Here is a 16027-nt window from a genome sequence, read left to right as displayed (position 1 = left end):
TCATTCATTGTCACTGTAAATAACCAAATTATTATTATTGTTTAATTAGCTCATATGTAAAGAGTTAGATCATGTTTTTTAACAATTAACCGTAAATAGTTCTCACTTGATTAGGTCACAGAAAATGAGAAAATGTGATTAATTAAGTGCTTTAATCCAACCTTTATTTGACAATAACTGCATTAGTATTAAAGTGTCTCTTAAACTATAAAGTTTACTGTGATGGGTAGGGTTTGGGTTAGTGTTGAAAATATAGTTTGTATGTGTATAAAATCCATTCGGCTTATTGAGAGTCCTTGTAACCACATATACCAACGTGTGTGTGTGTGTGTGTGTGTGTGTGTGTGTGTGTGTGTGTGTGTGTGTGTGTGTGTGTGTGTGTGTGTGTGTGTGTGTGTGTGTGTGTGTGTGTGTGTGTGTGTGTGTGTGTGTGTGTGTGTGTGTGTGTGTGTGTGTGTGTGTGTGTGTGTGTGTGTGTGTGTGTGTGTGTTGTATTTCTCCCTTCTTGTTATTCTGATATTTTAGCTTCATTATCAAGTATGTACGATATTTTCAGAATAGCCTATTACATTCAGAGTGTCAGTCAATCTAAACACCTGTGAATGCCTGTAGTTTTTCATGTATTATTTTAATATCTCACTCAGACATCTTGAATTTTGTCCTCTCTTAATATTCTTTAGATACTTGGATCATTTAAATATTATGCTGAAAGGTTATAGTTGCATTCTGATAACACCATGAATGCCCTGCAGGGGTCACTTATGTTAAGGCAATGAGACTCTGAAATGTTGTTTGTCCTCAACTCTGTTGTTTACTGGAACATCATCTAGATATTATTTTCTCTTGAGTGTATCCTTGTTTCCATTACAACCCTGAAGAGAAATCCAAAAGAGTTATCCTACATTTTTTACAGTGGTGAGAATGACCTTTAAAAACTGTAAGTAGTTCTTTGTACATCTGTATTATTAGCAGTAAGAATGTCAGATGACTGAAATGTCATGGTGAGAGAGGAAAATGTGTATAAAGTTCTCCAGAGGCAAGCACAGCTGTCTTCTAGTCTTACAGACTCTGACCCGAGTGGTGTAAAAAAATCACCTCTTACGCATTTCAGTGTCAATGGAGGATTCAGAGTTTGGACCAAATTAGGTTACTTTCCACATTAACTTAATGTCAAGAATCAGGGTGTTGAGAAGACACTCGCAAGCTAGGGATAATGACCATTTAAACACCTAAATATAAAGAACACATTCTTTTGAAGGCTTTTCCCTCATTTAGATGGTGGTGCGGTAATCAGGGGAAATGTGTTGTCAACAGGGTGACAAAAAAAGTCTAAATGAATGACTTTTTAGCTCTTAAAGCTAAAAGACATGGATTCCTACCCCAGTTAAAAGTAGGGTACGGTAAGGTTTTTTTTAATAAACATTTTTTGTTATACTGGTTGAAACTCTCACTATTCACATGGTGATAGCAATCAATAGAAGTGGTTTAAATATGAAAACATGTGCATAGATCTTCTGCGGAAGTCCCAGGCAAGGCCGTAACCATGTCTTGGTAACCACGTTTGTTTTTGTGGGGGTTTTTTGTTTCGTTTTTTTGAAGGAGGCGTGGATTTACAGACTCTCTGATGGTAATATTTTGTTGTTGTTTTTTATGAATAGTCATTTTCCACATACTTTTCACTTTTTAATTAATATACTCTTACAATTTCATTAGTATTCTTAGATTTAGTTTTTCTGTCAAATGATCAGATCCCACGAATCAGCGTACATTTCCTGATACACAACTTTATGTTGCATTTCAATTGAATAAATTCCCCACTTATTATAGTTCAGTACTTTATCTTATTGTGCAAGCTCTTAATCTTAATTATTTGAAATATCTTTGTTAAATCTTAATATTTACCATAACATGCTGTAAAAGGATTTCAGAATGTTTGCTCCTGTCTATTTATTTTCTTGAGGAAGCTGCCGAGAATTAACGACTCCAGATTTCCCATGACGTAAACTCATTGTTCAGGCCCTTTCAGGATAAACAAACCTAGGCTTGTCTTTGATGAATCTCATGGCCCTTCATAGAGTCACAATGTCCTAGATTACAGTTACCTGTAGCTCACTTTAAGTATTATTCCACAGTCAATTCAGTTCTGTTGGGTAATATGTAATTAGGCTCATGGTTTAGAGTCATCTGAATTGGTTTTCAGGAATTTGGTAATGGGTGGTGGTTAGAAAGGTTAGGAACGGTGAATGACTTCATCAATAAGTTCATCAATACAAGTCAAATAAGTGCTGATGGTGTTGAGCCTCACTCCTCTCTAAACACACACTCTCTCTCTCTCTCTCTCTCTCTCTCTCTCTCTCTCTCTCTCAAACACACAGACATAATGGCTCTGGAATTTATTGCTTAAGTGTAAATAATTAAATCACTTTAGATTACCATAAATAAAGGGAAATAGGAGACCCAGATTTCCTTTTTTTCTTTCTTTATTTCTTTCTTTTTGTGGAACATTGTGTTTTATGCATCTCAGTTACTTTAATTTCTTTAAAAAAAAGGATTTGTGGACATTTGTGAGACTTCAAATTACTGCTAGCTTTACAATTGACCCAAAAGCATTTGGACTCTTAAACTACACTTACATGTCTTGACATGATATAACAAAATATCAAATGGCATGGCATTTATATTGAAGAATGACAGCACAAGCAAAATGTTGGACTATATTACCAATAAATACTGTTGACTCAAAGACCAAATAAAAATGTAATTGCATCTTTATTCAAGACAAAAATAAACATAAAACTAAGACCATAAATGACATTTTTTAATGCCCTCTTTGGTGCTTCTGCTGTACTTTTTCAGATGCTCTATATTAAAATGTAAAGTCAGCGGATATCAGATAAACACCTTCCTCCAATTCACTTTCTTATCGTGGCTGCTTTTGCCACCCACTTCCTGTTTATCCTCCGTATTTCTTCTTCTCTCCTTGGGTTGGTGTTTCTTCCTTCATTCTTAGACAAAATTGTATTCCTGTACGACCCCAGAAGTTGTTGGAAAAAGAGAACACAATTTAGATGTGGAAAAACTCCCTACAAAACTTAAAATTTCTATTAACCAATGAATTATGTGCAGTCACACTTATGTTACTCTTGAATGTATCCTTGTTTGCCATTGCAGACATGGCCGACAAACATGAAGAGGCTCTCCCTCTCCACATGTTCCTACTAGTCAATGTACAACACTTAAGCATTCAGACTATTTATGTAACTAGATTGCATAGTCTGAGAAACAGTGACTGCTTGTACACACCATATGTGATCAGACATTTGTCAGTGATACAGCCATACAGTTCCTTACTCAGATTCACTCTTGTTGATAAACTTTAGATGAAGAATATCCTGGCATGCTGTTACGCGGGGTGTGTATATTGTATGTGTGTGAGAGCCCGTGTATATAGTGAAACCAGAGACGAAGAATGAGAAGCCGTTAGAGCGCTGTCTCCGCTTATGGTGACAAGGAGTTAATCAACATGATTTTGACTTTTTATGGTCTTCGAGCTGCCCAGTGCCACTGCTTGATAAGGACATTCATTCCCTCTCCTGTCATACAGTGGTTTCCTCTCACTGGCGGCTAATCAGCCTGGAGACCTTAAGCTTTAATGTAGTAACCCTAGATAGTGCTACAGTGCATTTAGAAAGTATCCAGACCCCTGAAAGCCTTTCACATTTTATGTTGCTGCTTTATGCTAAATATTTTCAATTAAAATTATTTTCTACAACAATCTACCCTCCACACTTCATAGACCTGAAAATGTCTGTCTGCCGACGGTCCGAGGATCTGCGGAGGAACATTGCAGAAAATCCCCAAATCTAGATCTGCAAATCTTGTTGCAAAAAAGGTCCTTCATTATATAGTTATGGGTCTGAATACTTATGCATAGTAATATCTCAAAGAGTTTCTTTTTAATACATTTATAAAATTATCACAAATTAGTTTTTTGCTTTGTAATTATGGGGCTTGGAGTGTAGATTGTGATAAAAAAACAAAAAAACATTTTAACATAAGGCTGCAACACAACAAAATGATAACAGTATTAAGGGGTGTGAACACTTTCTACATGCACTGTAAATGTGCTTCTAGCAGAACGATTGTAAATCCCTTTTCAAATAAAGTGTGTTCACCTGGTGTTATGATATGCAGTGTCCTCTTCTGTTGCAGAGAGCCGGACACAGAGGGGTACGAGGCCACACAGTTGAGGTTACTGATGGTCACATCATCAGGAAGATTTACTCGATTCTCAATATAATATGTGTCAGCCTTCTTGCCAGAAGCGTTTTTGAAGGAAAAGTTCAAGGCAGGTTCCCAGTGAAGAGTGGGTGCCGTCTTTTTATATGTGGCCTTACAGACAGCAATCCTCTGACCATTTTCTCTGACCTGATAGGTTTCCAGGCGGGTCACTTTAAAACATAGAACTTTAATTTAATTTGAATATCGTTATGATATCATCATTATATATTGTTGTCTTCATTGCTAACTCTAAATACAATTTTTTTTATACCACAAATTTAATTCTTCACTGGTTCATGATGACAATGAAACAGAGAGATGTAGTCTGAATGAAAGTTAATAACATCAGTTGTTAGTGATCAGTTTGTGGAATTACACCTAACCTGCGTTTTAAGAGTTTTTACAATAGTGTTACAATAATTTGAAATTGAACTCACCGCTTACAGAGACATTTATAGCTCTGCTTTCTCCTTTTATTGATAAATCACAAGAGTAAGATCCTTCATCTTCCATTGAAATCTTGGGAATGAATAATGAAACTCCTTTTGAAGTGGTATACAGCATCTTTCCATCATTACAAGTGTTGTCCAGTTTGGGTGACAAACCAAGAACACATTTTCTGCCCTGCATGCTGATGTTCCACACAATATAAATTAATTCATTCCATTTGACATCAGTGACATTGGCGCACCATAAAGTCGCATCGCTGCCCTCCACAAAGATCTGCTCTTTGAAATCTGAAAGAAAAAAAAATACTATAAATTGTATTTAAATTAGATTAAATATTGGACTAAAGTAAATTGTTTGTTTAATCAAACTGAAATAAATAAATATATAAATAAATGTGATCTGCTTTTGACACGTTGAGGTAAATTATTAAAATATATTTCAAATATAAAAAAATGGGTATTACAATGTATTTTGCCTTAAAAAAAAAAAATAATTATTATCCACAAAACCTATATTTCTCTACCAAGCCAGACTGGTTTTCGTGAGGTCAATCTCCTCCCTTCACTGACCATTCTGTTTTTGTTTTTCCTTTTATTTTCTATATACCCATTCATGGACAAAACAGCTTTAAATAAATAAAAGTGTATATTTTCTGACCTGTCAGTTTTTTTTCAGCATCTTGATTCTCTTGTTGTCCTAGGACAGTTAGTGCAAAGCATGTTAGTAACCAGTTAATGTGAGCGCTGGAAACAGAATCATTCACTCAAGTGAGTATTCCTGTTACACAAATGTAAATGTGGGATATTAAAGGTTAAGAAGAAGCTTTTCTTACATGTATTTGTCATATTTCAAACACAAATCCATCACATGCACATGAAATAACAGATCCCTCATTCTTCTGTACAACCATTTTGAGCTCCATTAAATCAAAGAAGCATCGTGCTTAAAAGTGGAATATAAAAGCAGATTTTCCCTGATCAACAGTTACTGTCCGTTACACTTGTTTATCCACAAAATTGAGCCAAAACATTGTTTTTGTGACAGATTTAAACAAGGCCATGATTTTCACCATGAAACAAATACAGTGTTTGGGCACTTTAGCCACACATAGAAATGTGTGAATCTCATTCCATAAAATATCAGTAAAATATAAGTGGCATCTGCAAACATTTTATGTTATAATACGAAGAAAGGCCGAACCATTTATTAAGAGATGTAATTGTAACCATATAACAAATTTAAACTCACCTCGTGTGTGGCTTCCTGATACAAAGATGCTTAGGAGGAAGACCACCGTCAATATCCAGCTGTTCGCCATCGCTTCAAATCTCTGGTCAGACTCCCTTTTCACTCACCTTTGAATGTGCTCTTTCCCTTGTCTGAGTTCTCCTCTCTTTGTTTCCTTCAGCAGTGAAGCTATTGTACACTGTTTTTAATTATCATTTCATAATCTTCTCTCACATCCTGTCTTGTTAACCACGGCAGTCATGTGAGAGCATCTTCAAAGTGCAGAGTGGCAGTGTGTGATGTGTTGATGGTGATTATTATTGGTTAATTCTGTTGTCATCTAGCTGGCAGAACAATGAGAGTATAGTGACCGAGAAGATGAAAGAAAGATGAAAATGCTATTTTGATCAATTACAGTGCAGTTTCAGACTTAATCATTTTTCAAATGTTTTGAACATTGCTTGAATACTTTTAATTACCCTTTTTCACATCAATTTATTCATAATGAAAAGCAAACACAAATTTTACGATCACTTGGCAAATTTGATCAACCTTTGCAATGGCACTAAAAATGTACCTCAGTTGCATCCCATCTTTAAAGGCCCACTGAAGTGCCTTGAAACCATAGACAGTATATGAAATGGACACAGTGACCCCATAGATTTCAACGGAGAAAAGTGAAGTCAATTAGAAGCACTCACTTCCTGATGGCTGAGCGTACTGCGCAGACTCAAACTGAGCTTGACGACGTAGATGTGACGTGAGCAACCTGTCTGACAGTTGTAAGTCTTCTAGTAGCTGTGCCAAGAGAAATCTGAATCATTCCCTTCCGAATCTTGCAGAGACGGAGAGCGTGAGTAGGAGCTGTCCATGAGCTAGGAGCAGGAGCAACTTTATGACACTCTATGGGCTTCTCCCTTGACTTTATCGGACTTTATGCCTCCACGTCCCACCGATTGACTGCGAGCTTCTCTTCCTGTCTATACGCTAATTTCTCTACTGTGTGACAGAGAGTCGCGTGGTTATGACACAATCGTTAGCCTATTTTTACAAAAACGGCTTCTACGGGGCCATAACGTAAGATACAAGGTAATGGAGCCTTTTATACATTGCCGTGTGTCTTTACAATGTATAAATAGAGTCTTTAAACGCCTCAGATGTAAAGTTATTCGCTGTCAAAATAAGGCCAAAATGAATGGGAGTCAATGGAATGCTAACAGCAGGTGATGGCTTGCTAACCAATGGCGGCCCTCAGGGAAGGTACGCTTTCCGGGTGCTGGATTACCCCCTTGCTTGAAACGCGCAGCTTTGTATGATGTGTTGACGTAATTTCCACTGAAACAGGAAGCTAAGGCGGGACACATTGAATGGCTCCTCCCCCTTTTCAAATAGCCAGTAGTGTTTAGTTTACCTCACAGACTGCAAGGTACTTGACAGGCCATGGAAGCGAATCTAAGCAGTGATGATACGTTGGATTCAATAGTAGAGGTGTGAATAAATTCTAGCCATTTCATTCCTAACCAACGTACAGTTGGAAAATGAAATAAAAATCGAGTAACTGAACACACATCTCTAACCAGTGGCGTAATTTTGTTTTAAAAAGTGGGTGAGATGGGTGTGGGGGGAGGAGGTTGCTATATAATGCTAATATATATGTACAATATATGTGTACAATAACAATTTTCGGAAAAAAATAACATTAGGCCTACGATGTCCAGAAATCAATTTCAATAGTACATTAGGTTTAATTTGTCATTTAATGAGATCTACTAATATATATTGTTAGTGCCGATAATTTTCACGTGAATAAATCCATAGATCCACGAAGATAGCTTGTGTACTTTCATGGTCTAGTGGCAGAACTTTTGCCAAGTGTGTCAGAGGTTCTGGGTTCTAATCCGCACTCGTGTGTTTTTTTTTTCCTCATCGAAACCAAATATATTTATCAGTGGTTGTACATCAAGCCACAAGAGAATGCTGTCACTGATAGCAGCGGCAAAGGGCACTCAGCAGCTTGATGTAAAAAACAACACATTTCAGCGCTAGAACCACTGATCTATATAATGACAATGTCATTCTATATAGATCAGTGGGGGGAACGCTTTAGATTCTAGAGAGCATTTGATTGGACAGAAGATGTGATGAGAAGCTGAAGTCCGCGGTGACGTCATAACAATCCATTTTAGCGGAAGTGAGAGACTGTAAGTTTTGAATGCTTATTTCTCCTAAATGCTTATTTTGTCATTGGTTTGGAACACACCAGCTTATTCATAACCTCAAGCCTTACATATTCGTACTAAAAGCTAAAAAAAAAAAAATATATATATATATATTTCAGGGGGCCTTTAAGATATTGTACGTTTTGATTGGTGTCCTTCTGCAAATTCGCTTGATTGGACATGATTTAAAAAGGCACATCAAGTGCATCATAAAACGATCTTCCACGCCCTGTTTTTGCCTTCCCTATCACTATGGAAAATCACTATGCAAAGCCTAATAATTATTTATGTTTTAGAGCTGTCTGGACAGATTTGATTGAAGCAACTAAATCTCAAAACAAAATGAGTTTGCTAGCACAAAAAAAAAGGGAAAGTGAAAGTAACCATAATGAAACACGAATCAACATAATTTGCATATGATCACATTTGCTGTGCATTGACTATAGGTTCACAAAACAATGTTTATGTTGGTAACAATCTCTAAACCACGTACAGCTTTGGTCTGTTTGCCTATAAATATTATTGCCAAGTTATAATTTCCTCCATTGGCAAATGTCAGCATTGGCAAACTTGTAACATTATTTTAAAACAATCGATTTCAACAGGTCAAAACAACAGTGGCAACAACTACTCATAAGAGCTACAGACTGTTCAATTTCAGCAATCCTATAAGATCATTATAAAACACACTGTACGACATGGTTCTAATAAACTTGGGTATGACATGTATGTAGACTGTACGATGATGGCACCCATTGAATCGTAGGCTACAACTCAAGTTAGTATAGAGGAATAAATCGCTAGTGGTAAACAAATAGAGCAAGATTCATTTTTATGTGCGCTGAAAAACAGAGGAAGCGTAAGAGGAGAATATGAACGTGGTCATGGCTAGGGAAAAGAGGCCAGCTTGGCATGCAAATTTTGCAAATGGAGCTTGAGGTCGTTTTAAGTTTCATGTTGCGTTGATCAACACGCCATTTCATGTTACATTTTTATTGGCTAGTCGGTAGATCGTAGCAGCACACACACTGTGAGATTATCACAGGCTATCTTTGGTCATAAGACCGTGAGAACATCTGTCTTTGAACCTCTTTCACAGCACTCTCAAGCATTTTAGCATAAGGCTGCAACATAAAATAGTATTTAGTGTGAATACTTTCTGATTGCAATATATTTCCTGTTCCCCTCTGCTTGGCTCTGATCCCAGTCTGCTTTCCAGAGCTGTGCTGTTATCTCAACCAGAGGAATGTGGGTTCGTACGCTATCAGTTGGTAAACCTCAAACTGTTTTTAGCACTCCCTCCTACCCTGTCTCTGTTTGTCTAGGTCGGTCAGACTGACCATGGGGGTGGGGGGCGTCATTGCAGGTGCGTCAGAAATGACCCAGTCCTACGGTGACACAACAGAGCAATCAATACAAACGCCTTGACACAGAGTGGTGGTGGTTCACCTCCTAATGTCTGTTCAAAAGAAAGAGCAGAGCAGAGCTAAGTGTGTGTCTAGCCTCAATGCGAATTTTTTGTGTGATCCATGAGTCAGGTCTGTGCGCGCAGGGATGATGAAAGGCGATGACGCAGAGTTGTGACAATAATGCAGACGCTGGTCTATATGTCTCCACGTCTTTAGAGGTTAAAATAGAACTCAAGGTGTTCAGCTTCCAGTCGGGTTTGAAAAGTATGTGTGGAACTGAGATTTGACCTTTCATCAGTTAATTATGTTTTGAATGTGTGTGTGTTTGTGTGTCTCTGTGTGTGTACTTCACTAGTTTGCTGGCAAATCTGCACCCTACAGTGAGATAAATGTGACAACCTCCCTTTGGGAATATTTAGTGATGTCGTCATTTGACAAAAGGATTCATACACACACTTCACAAATAGGTTCAATTAGTTAACGCATTAGGTATCATGAACTAACAATAATACTTTTACAGCATTTTGCATTTAATAAATATTAACGGTAATTTTTAAATATACTATTGTTCATCCATTCATTAATATTCTTATCAAATGTTAATGCATACAACTTAAAATGTTGTAATAAATTTTGCTAGTTCATTATACCTAATGCAATAACAAAACATCATCAGGGTAACACACGACACAAAATATATATATATAATATACATTTATTACATAACACAAAATGTAACACAAAACAGCCTAATGTACATTACTGATAACAAAAATAAGATTAAACAAAACTAGAATTAAAACTGAGAACTTCTGAGACTCACTTTAGTGCTTTTCACTGGAATTTATATAGTAATTCATAGTTTTTACAAAATAAATGCAGAGTTGTATTTTCAGACAGTATTTTACATTAAAATGACATATAATGTGATTCTAAACCATTCATAGGTTTTCAATGTATATGGACAAAGAGAGTAACGTGAGGACATTTTGGCTGGTCCTGACGTTGTGAGAGCCCTTTAAAGGCCTGTTTGAGGGTCAAGACTAGGGATACGGTTATAATTAGACTAAGAGTAGATTTGGGGTAAGGGTTCGGATTATGCCTTTGAACAGTGATTCATGACTTATGATGAGACAGTAATTGTCAGGTTAGTGAGGTACATGGAGGGTCTAACAAAAACCTCATTATTTTCATGCCTCATTCATTTGAATGGCTTATAGGGTTGTGACGCTCGGGTGTGTGTACAAATAAAAAGGCCTTGTGCCGTCATGGTGTCACTTACTGGTTCGTTTCGCACATGATAAGCCTCCCTGCTGGGTCCTGTGCATGTGCGTGTGTTTCATCTGTCTTGCGTAAATGTCACAGTGTGTGAGAGAGTTGTAGCCAATGGGGATGAAATCAGATGGGGCAGCCCGCTGCGACCGCACTGTGAGCGTCCAGATGCTTTGAGAGATGAGGGTGTGAGGTCAATATATCAGCTCGCTCATGTGTTCGTTTGTCGTGTGAGGTCTCTGAGGTTGTTGTCGGGTCCTTGCCCTAGTTTTGTGTGCGTGCGTGTGTGTGTGTGTGAGAGACACAAACCATGTGGGCTTGTGTGAAAACCCAGCAGCCCCGGACAGGGTGACCCCATCAGGAGGCAGGTTAAATATTTATACCAGCCTTCACTGTGAAGATTCAATCTGCCCAGGGGAGAGAACCAGGAAAACCGTCAAGTCCAATGCTTTTCACAGCATTGCTGGATGTGTGCGCTTGTGAGAGGAGGAGAGCGTGCGAATGAAATAGCGTTTTGGATAGAGACCATGTTCTGCCCACAGTAAATGTAATTTGCATGTGCCTGTGTTTGTTTTTGCATGTGTGGGGGGAAAGAGAGACAGTATTGTATGATAACCGGTTGATTTTAATACATCACTGAATGCTTTTTTGTTTTAAATAAACAGAAAGTTCTGAAACTAAATTCTGATTGATGTGGATGAGCTTGATGGCTGAAAAATTGTTTATTCGGATGATAATAAACGAATACATGTAAGCATTTTATTAGGTTAGATCTTTTAACATAATGCGTTTGCTGCACTTTTATTGAAGCCATGCACAAATGCATGTTGTACCAAAAATCCAGCCTTGCAATACACAATTAAAAAATGTTTGCCTCGATAAAATTATGGTAACAACAGTTGTATAACAGTGTCTGCCCACTTTTTAGCAACCTTGTTTCCAAAAGTATTTTTCCTATAATTTTTTTGTTATAGGGATTTTTGAAAAGTTTAATGGTGTAATAATAACCAGCCACAAGGTGAATCACAACATTACTTTGATTTTGTCACAGACAGCATTTCCCATCATCAATGCTAAAGGCCTGTTTGAGGGTCAAGACTAGGGATAAGGTTATAATTAGACTAACTACGCACCTAACTACGCACACCTGGATCTCACATAGTCCTCATCACCTGCACTATAGAGTGTTTGTGTATATGTGTGTATGTACCATATAACTCGTACAATAACTTTTTTTTAATAAAATGAGATCTTTACCCATATACACTCTCATAAATTATAATAACGATTTCTTTTTTAGAGCCGTCGGGACAGATTTTGTTGGATATGTGCATAGATATATCATTTGCCCATTTCTGTCATGTCACGCACAGAGAAAAGTAGCTCTGGCTATAATTGTGTGGGAGTATTGAGAAAAAACAAGGAAAAAAATGACCATGGATCATTCAAAATGGCAGTCTGATTTGACCCTTTGGCATTATTTTTAAAATCCTGACTTGACCCGAATGTAACTAGGTGTAATGTAATAAGCAGCGACGTCTGCACAGCCTGCAGGACCGGGTATGACATAGACCGAAATCAGAGATTACAAATAAGAAACATCATTTAAAAGTGTATTGTAAAAGAATTCTGGTCTTCAGAGATCCATTTTGAAACTGCCCAAAGCCACTAAAACTCGAAACTAATACTAATACTCAACCCATGTCTGGCACTTGGATTCTTGGACCCAAACCCACTTGGATCTGGGACGAACTCTATACTTTATAACTTAATATCTTTAATGAGGCAAAGAACTACAATCCCATGAAGCTTCAACAAAGGCAAATACCATAAATTAATAACCTTGTAGCCAACAGTAGGTCTGTCTTTAACTGTTCATAAGTTATCATTAAAAATCAATTCCGCTATGGAGAAAATGAGATACTATATTCTATAAGATCATTTTGTAAAATCCAAATAAGCTTTACAGATCTTTTTAGGAAAGGGTTTAAAAAAACTGTGTTTTTCATGCTTGTTCAATGAACCATAAATAATTCTTGCACCTGTGCACATGCAACAGTCCTTAAGACACTAATAACTTAGGACACAAAAGAGACTGTCTACTGACCAGAAGAAAGATGCCCAGGGTCCCTGATCAGCTGTGTGAACATGCCATAGTCCTACTGCAGATGTGGCCAGTGCAATAATAAACTGTAATGTAAGATGCCTAAGACAGTGCTACAGGGAGACGGGAAGGACAGCTGATCGTCCTTGCAGTGCCAAACAGTGTGTAACCATATATCTCCCCAGATGTGCCCCATCAATGTTCAGTCTTTATGTGTTAATACAAATATTTACACATTCAGTTTTTAGTAATAATAATAACAACAATAAGAGAAAATACATTTTAATTTAGCAAGTAATATTGTTCCTCTCTGTCCCTAGATTTCAGGTCAATCACTTGTAGGACCCAAGATCTGAAACTCAACACAATGTCAATCTCGGAGTTCATATTTCAACTCAAAAAACGTTTTCTGCTAACACAAATGCTATATGTCTTAAGTGATGCATGCAGTCGTTCTCAATGATAGTGTAATTGGAAAAGTGATAATGTACTGTCATGTCATCATCATTTGTGTTTGCCTATGACTGTTCATTGTCTATGTATTATTTTACCACCATTGTAAAGCATCCTTGAGTTCCGGAAAGGTGCTATATAAATTAAACAACATTGTTGTTGTTATTATTATTATTATTATTATTATTTTAAAGGTTCCTACTTTTATTTTGGAAGTCCCCTACAATAGATTCACATGCATCTAAGGTCAAAAATACACCTTCATTTTCTCATAATATACATTGCAGAATCACCTCTTTTCTCACAGTGTCTGAAATGGTTGGATCAATGATTCAGTTTCTCTAAACCCCTCCTTTCTGAGAGCCTACTCTACTCTGATTGGTCAGATGGCCCAGTCTGTTTTGATTGGTCTACCGCTTACAGCCCATTTCGGAAACGAAACGTCCATTACCATATCTGAATTGTAGCTTCCTCGGCACTTGAATACACAGTGATACGAACAGAAACAATGGCGTCATTTTAACCGTTTCAATTCAAGCCCAAGTCCTCATCCTTTGGAAGTGCATGAACATAGTATTCAAAGCGCTAAAAACAGCATCTTCTCGACATGTCCAAAACATGAACCAAACTCTTCCAGGCCTCAGCTACCACTACAGTGTTTGAGAGAGGGTCAAAGTAGAAGCCAATGAAGACCATAGGCTGGCATTATGCCAAACAATGTAGCAACTTGACATATTAATATCATGCAGTCACAAAGTGTGCATTTATCAGCCTTTGATGCAAATTGCCCCTCTGCTTCATATTATACCTAAAAGCACCCCTTACCCATGGTAAAATCTCTATAATGCAATAATAATAACCCTCTACTGTATTATTAATAGGATTCAGCTAACAGATGCTAATAATCATTGAAGGGTTAAAATGTTAGCATAAAAGAGACTGTGACATGTTGCACTAGATTCATACCGCCAGTGTGAAATCATTCAGAAATCATTCAAGTTTTGTGTGACAGTTCTGGTAGCTTCTGACAGCACACTTTTTACATCACTGCATGTAGGGTGTTTCGATTACTTGAAAAACTTACATGCACATTTTGGACGATTTATAAATGATTTGGAAGCAGATCATTCATGCTTAACGTACAGTGTAATGGTTTCTCGTGCTGTGGGTGGGTGCACATGGAGGCCTAACGTGTTTGGCTGTAAAGTAGTACGCACGTTTGTTCATGTGTTCTCGAGAGCTCTGAACTGCTGTCCACATTTAGCCATATGAGTGAGCCGCAGACATCAACTGCACAGCGCATACGTGAGGCACCTCTAAAAATACCCGCAGCACACATCCGCCGACACACACTGGGGCCTTGCATTCAGCACATGCAGTTCTGGTAATGAATAGTGGGAGGCTGTTTTTGTTTTTGAAGATGTTTATTTGGGTTGTAGATTTCTGCCAGCACACTATGGCTGCTTACAACCCTGCCCACGAACAAAGATCTTAAAAACAAATCAGATGGAAAACTTTGAATTGCCCAAATTTGATTCAAACAAATGAGGGTTAATGTACAGTCAACTGGTCATTATCGCAAAATAAACTATAAGCTGAAGGGTCTTGTCACTCTGAAGGGGTTTAATTTGTGAAAAGAACAGGCTGACTGTACATTATCCTGCTTATTTATTACTACTTGCCAGATTAATAAATATTTGGACATGGAATATTAATTTGAGTTATACTGGATATCAATTTCCATAAATACCAGTTTTGACTGTGGTTATTTTGATTGTTATTTCAAGTAACTGAAAGACCAATATATTAATATATTATTTGAAATTAACATAATATATTATATAACATTAGGGGTGTAACAATATATAGTGTCACAATATATCGCAATTAAAAATGCAATATGTATTGTGTATAGTTTTTACTAAATTACTAAGATAAAAAAATTACTGTGAGAAAAAAATTCAGTTTTCAGTCTTCAGAGTTTTAGTGTCAGTACTACATTAACCTACTATATATAATGTTGAATATAATGTATAATAATGCAATGGGGGAATATTTGTGTGTCCTGATAATGCCAAATGTCTTATGTTACCAGTAAAAAGTGGCTTATATTATTTTAAATATATCTAGTCAGTGACAGAGTGAAAGCATATTCGTCTAAAATAATTCTGTATTTTCAGCTTCAGAATCATATTTTTATGCTGGTTTCACCATTGTCCTGTGCATTAGGTTATCAGCACCAAGTCAAAGCATATTCATTTACACCCACAATGTAATATCAAATTTAGCATTTTAAATCAACAGTACATTTTTTGTTAACCTTTTTTCATGTGTCTTGGAGTATCGCAATAATATTGTATCTTGAGTTCAGTATCGTGATACAGTATGTATCGAATCGTGACATGAGGCTATCGTTACACCCATATTTGTTTGACTTTCCTCTGCCAGTAACTCCATTGACAGAATTCAGTTTCAGAGATTTCCCAATAGTCATTCACTCTCAACACCTTGTTGTTCTTACACCAGTGGCCTGTTACACAAAGCTAGCTGAACAAATTCGGATTCATTTTACTGTGAACTGCAAAGGAAAATGATTAACATAAGCCAATTAT

The 16027-nt window shown here is 37.0% G+C and overlaps 1 protein-coding gene across 3 annotated transcripts; it reads right to left on the bottom strand.

Moving 5' to 3' along the window:
- Nucleotides 1-2750: 2750 nt before the first annotated feature.
- Nucleotides 2751-6361, bottom strand: LOC309502667 (uncharacterized protein). 3 transcript variants are annotated; one of them, XR_014207363.1, is made up of 5 exons: nt 5980-6359; nt 5389-5508; nt 4719-5018; nt 4176-4451; nt 2751-3024 (listed from the first exon to the last, which is right to left on the bottom strand). XR_014207363.1 is itself a non-coding variant. In XM_082175128.1 (5 exons), the coding sequence occupies exons 1-5, from the start codon at nt 5623-5625 to the stop codon at nt 2954-2956; spliced, it is 795 nt and encodes a 264-aa protein (XP_082031254.1). In that variant the 5' UTR covers nt 5626-6361; the 3' UTR covers nt 2751-2953. The 3 variants fall into 3 exon arrangements, 2 of the variants coding, with proteins under 2 accessions (XP_082031254.1, XP_082031255.1); XM_082175128.1 differs by having other exon boundaries at nt 5389-5474; nt 5564-6361; XM_082175129.1 differs by having other exon boundaries at nt 5389-5427; nt 5980-6358.
- Between the last annotated feature and the right edge of the window lie 9666 nt (nt 6362-16027).

The sequence above is a fragment of the Leuciscus leuciscus genome, assembly GCF_965113295.1.
Source record: "Leuciscus leuciscus genome assembly, chromosome: 7".
Classification (NCBI taxonomy): Eukaryota; Metazoa; Chordata; class Actinopteri; order Cypriniformes; family Leuciscidae; genus Leuciscus; species Leuciscus leuciscus.
Note: the sequence above shows the minus strand (reverse complement) of the source record. Positions and strands in the feature narration are given on the sequence as shown.